Source organism: Theropithecus gelada, chromosome X (genome assembly GCF_003255815.1).
Source record: "Theropithecus gelada isolate Dixy chromosome X, Tgel_1.0, whole genome shotgun sequence".
NCBI lineage: Eukaryota > Metazoa > Chordata > Mammalia > Primates > Cercopithecidae > Theropithecus > Theropithecus gelada.
In genome coordinates, this window is record NC_037689.1 from 87,067,512 (window position 1) to 87,072,765 (window position 5,254).

Genomic DNA, 5,254 nt, shown 5'->3' on the forward strand with positions numbered 1-5,254 from the left:
TTTTTACGTTATCAATATGAACTCATGGATTTCAAAAAAAATAAGGTGTTATATACACTTACACTGATATTCTTTTAATGATAAAATTGTCCAATATTTGTCTAGTAAAATTCCTTAAACTTGACTTCTGTTTCTTTTTTTGAAATAATTCCATTAGACTTCTAAAGTTTTGGCTCTAGTCCCTGACTTCCAGATAGCACTTCTGGACCCACCTGGGGATTGGAGGTACTTGCTGCCCTGAAGGTAAGGTCACAGACCTTCCTGGCATTGCTACCTGCTGACTGTAGAGTCCCAAATCCTTGGGTGAACAAAGAAAGCAGCCAGGGAGTGGTTACAGTGGGTTTTGGGTTGAACTCAGTGTTTTGCTGGCTTAAGGTGTGACACAATGCAGACCTAGTGGTGACAGCCACAGAGGTGCTTGTGTCACACCACCCCCAGCTTTATTTAGGTGGCTTATAACAGAGATAGAGACTCTGTATGTTTGAAAAAAAAGTGAAGGATAAAGAACAAGGGTATCTGCCTGGTAATCCAGATAAATCTCCTGGACCTCGTAGAAGACTATCAAGGTGGTATCTCTATGAGTCTGCAAGAACCACAGTGTTACTGGGCTTAACATGCCCCCTAAAGGAGATAAAGTGTTGATCACAGCATTTGAGTCTTTCAATATCTGGAAAGCCTTCCACAGAAGGATGGCTACAAATAAACCCAGACAGTGAAGACTACAATAAATAACTCTTCAATGCCCAGATGCTGAAGAACATTAACTAGCATCAACACCATCCAGGAAAATATGACCTCACCAAAGAAACTAAATAAGGCACCAGGGACCAATCATGGACAAAGAAATATATGTGATCTTTCAGATAGAGACTTCAAAATAACTGTGTTGAGGAAACTCAAAGAAATTCAAGATAACACAGAAAAGGAATTCAGAATTATATCTGATAAACTGAACAGAGATTGAATTTATTCAGAAGAATCAAGTAAAAATCCTAGAGTTGAAAAATGCAATTGGCATACTGAAAAATTCATCAGAGAACTTTAATAGCAGAATTGATCAATCAAAAGAAAGAATTAGTGAGACTGAAGACAAGGTGTTTGAAAATACACAGTTGCGAGACAAGAAAAGATAATTTTTTAAAAATGAATCTTGCATACAGAATCTAGAAATTAGCATCAAAAGAACAAATCTAATAGTTATGGACCTTAAAGAGGTGGTAGAGAAAGTAATGTGGTAGAATGTTTATCCAGTTTGATAATAACAGAGAACTTCCCAAACCTAGGAATGACAGAGAACTTTTCAAACCTATTGATAAATATATCAATATTCAAGTATGAGAAGGTCATAGAACACCAAGCAGATTTAACCCAAAGAAGACCAAAGAAGTTTGAATAATCAAACTCCCAAAGGTCAAAGACCAAAAGGGATCCTAAAAACAGAATGAAAAGCAGAAATAAAAAAAGAAAAAAGAAAAGAAACAAATAACATGCAATAAAGCTTCAACATGTCTGGAAGCAGACTTTTCAGTGGAAACCTTAAGGACCAGGTGAGAGTGGCATGACATATTTAAAGTTCTAAAGGAAAAAAAAAACTTTTACTATGGAAGAGCATATCCAGTGAAAATATTATTCAAACATGAAGGAGAAATAAAGGCTTTCCCAGACAAACAAAACTAAGAGATTTCTTCAATACCAGACCTGTCCTACAGAAAATGCTAAAGAAACTACTTTGATTAGAAAGAAAAAGACATAATCATCTGAAGGTACAAAACTCACTGATAATATTAAGTACACATAAAATCACAGAAAATTAAAACACTAACTGTGGTGTGTAAACTACTCTCATCTTAAGTAGAAAGAATAAACAATGAACAAATAAAAAATAATAAGTAGAACAACTTTTCAAGACACAGTCAGCACATAAAGATATAAATACAAACAACAATAAATTATAAAGAAGGAGGATGAACTTAAGACTGAAGAGTTTTTATTGTTTTCTTTGCTTGTTTTTTGTTGTTTATGCAAATAGTGGTGTTATCAGGTTTAAAAAAATGAGCCATAGGATAGTATTTGCAAGTCACATGGTAATCTTGAACCAAAAAAATACACAATCAATACACACAAAAAAATGAAAAACAATAAATTAAATCATATTACCAGAGAAAATTTGCTTAACTAGAGAAAGATAGGGAAAACAAGAAGCAAGTGAAGACCATAAAACATCCAGAAAGCAAAAAATAGAATGGCAAGATTAAGACCTTACTTATCCATAATAACATTGAATGTAAATCAATTAAACTCTCCAATCAAAACACATAGATTGGCTAAAAGAGTAAAAAAACAAGACCCATTGATTAGTTGCCTACAAGAAATGAACGTCAGACCTTGCCTGCACCCTCCCGGAGCCAGCAGTTCTTCAAGTACCCAGCATCCAGCGAGACGTGCAGAGCACCAAGGGAGGGGACATGGGCAGAGCAATGGTGGCCAGGCTTGGGCTGGGGCTGCTGCTGCTGGCACTGCTCCTACCCATGCAGATTTATTCCAATGAAACAACTGTTGTAACAGTTTCAAGTAACTCCTCCCAGAGTACTTCGACTGCCCCAAATCCAGCTAACGCCACCATCAAGGCGGTTGGTGGTGCCCTGCAGTCAACAGCAAGTCTCTTTGTGGTCTCACTCTCTCTTCTACATCTCTACTTGTTAAGAGACTCGGGCCAAGAAACATCTTCTAAACTTCTCCATCTTCTAAACCCAATCCAAATGGCATCTGGAAGTCCAATGTGGCAAGGAAAAACAGGTCTTCATCGAATCTACTAATTCCACACCTTTTATTGACACAGAAAATGTTTAGAATCCCAAATTTGATTGGTTTGAAGAACATATGAGAGGTTTGACTAGATGATGGATGCCAATATTAAATCTGCTGGTGTTTCATGTACAAGATGAAGGAGAGGCAACATCCAAAATAGCTAAGACATGATTTCCTTGAATGTGGCTTAAGAAATATGGACACTTAATACTACCTTGAATATAAGATTAGTAATAAAGGATGTGATTGTGGAATGGAGATTCAGTTTTCATCTGGTTCATTAATTCTATAAGGCCATAAAACAGGTAATATAAAAAGCTTACATGATTTTATTTATATGTACATTAGAAGGAACTTCCAGGTGTTACTGCAATTTCTCAACGTGTTGTTTCAACAGTACTAATTTAATGCTGATATATTCTAGATGAAGTTTTACATTGTTGAGCTATTGCCGTTCTCTTGGGAACTGAACTCACTTTCCTCTTGAGTCTTTGGATTTGACATTGCATTTGACCTTTTATGTAGTGATTGACATGTGCCAGGGCAATGGTGAATGAGAATTTACCCCCGGGTCCAAGCATTCTGAGAAACTCTTGATTATCCATATAGAGTCAAATGGTAGGCATTTCCTATCACCTATTTCTATTCAACAAGAGAGCTACATTCATTTAGCTAAACAGATTCCAAAGAGTAGAATTGTATTGACTGTGACTAATTTCAAAATGTTTTTATTATTATTATTTTTTTAGAGGGAGCCTCACTTTGTCGCCCAGTCTGGAGTGCAGTGGCGCGATCTCAGCTCAGTGCACCCTCTGCCTCCCAAGCTCAAGCAATTCTCCTGCCTCAGCCTCCCAAGTAGCTGGGATTACAGGCACCTGCCACCATGCCTGGCTAATTTTTGTAATTTTACTAAAGACAGGGTTTCACCATGTTGCCCAGGCTGGTTTTGAACTCCTGACTTTAGGTGATCCACCTGCCTCGGCCTCTCAAAGTGCTGAGATTATAGGCTTGAGTCCCTGTGCCTGGCCATCAAAATGTTTTTTATTTCTGCATATGTTGACTATTTTTTACAATAAAAAAAGATCTGTTTTGAAGGCAAAATTGCAAATTTTGAAATTAAAAAGGCAAAAATGTAAAGGAATCAAAACTGTAAATCAAGTATTTGGGAAGTGAAGACTGGAAGTTAATTTGCATTAAATTCACAAAAGCTTTTATACTCTTTCTATATATATACTTTTTTTTCTTTAAAAAATAATTGTGGATCAGAATAGCCACATTTGGAACACTTTTTGTTATCAATCAATATTTCTAGATAGTTAGAACCTGGTCCTAAGCCTAAAAGTGGGCTTGATTCGACAGTAAATCTTTTACAACTGCCTCGACACACAGAAACCTTTTAAAAAGTAGACACTCCCTGAAGTCTTTTGTTCACATGGTCACACACTGATGCTTAGATGTTCCAGGAATCTAATATGGCCACAGTAGTCTTGATGACCAAAGTCATTTTTTTCCATCTTTAGAAAACTACATGGGAACAAACAGATTGAACACATCTGAAGCTATGGTGTGTGTGAATGAACACTCTTTTGCTTTATTCCAGAATGCTGTACATCTATTTTGGATTGTATATTGTGTTTGTGTATTTATTCTTTGATTCATAGTCACTTCTTATGTTATGGAATTGATTTGCATTGAATACAAACTGTAAATAAAAAGAAAGAAATGGCAAAAAAAAAAAAAGAGAGAAAGAAATGCACCTTATCTATAAAGGCATACATAGACTGAAAATAAAGAGATGAAATGATATTCCATACCAATGAGAACCAAAACAGAGCAGAAGTAACTGTATTTATGTCAGGCTAAATAGATTTCAAGACAAAGTCTATAAGTAGATACAAAGAAGTTCACTCTATAATGATAAATAAGTGAATTTAGCAAGAGAATATAGCAATGTCATTATAAGTTTTATTTAATTTTATTTGAAGTTCAGGGGTACAAGTGCAGGTTTGTTATGTAGGTAAACTTGTGTCATGGGTTTTTTTGGTATAGATTTTTTCATCCGGGTATGTTTTTCCCTTTTTAAAATTACTTTTCCATAAGTTTGGGGGGTACAGGTGGTATTCTGTTACATAAGTAAGTTCTTTTGTAGTTATTTGTCAGATTTTAGTGCACCCATCATCACAGCAGTATACACTGCACCATATTTGCAGTATTTTATACCTTGCTCCCACCCCTACACTTCTCCCCAAGTCCCCAAAGTCCATTGTATTATTCTTATGCCTTTGCATTCTCATTGCTTAGCTTCCACATATCAGTGAGAACATGTGATATTTCATTTTCCATTCCTGAGTTACTTCACTTAAAATAATTATCTCCAGTCTCATCCAGGTCACTGCAAATGCTGTCAGTTCATTACATTTTATGGCTAAGTAGTATTTGATCACAT

General features: G+C 35.8%; 1 protein-coding gene across 1 annotated transcript; it reads left to right on the forward strand.

Annotated features, from left to right (window-relative positions):
- The first annotated feature begins 2,388 nt into the window (after positions 1-2,388).
- LOC112615487 (signal transducer CD24-like) lies at positions 2,389-4,548 on the forward strand. The gene has a single exon (XM_025372204.1). It carries the CDS (start codon positions 2,466-2,468, stop codon positions 2,814-2,816), a length of 351 nt encoding a protein of 116 aa, XP_025227989.1. The 5' UTR covers positions 2,389-2,465; the 3' UTR covers positions 2,817-4,548.
- The last annotated feature ends 706 nt before the right edge of the window (positions 4,549-5,254 follow it).

What these genes read in the sequence shown, in the direction of transcription:
- LOC112615487 (XM_025372204.1), top strand. Translation starts at nt 2,466, where the DNA reads ATGGGCAGAGCAATGGTGGCCAGGCTTGGGCTGGGGCTGCTGCTGCTG.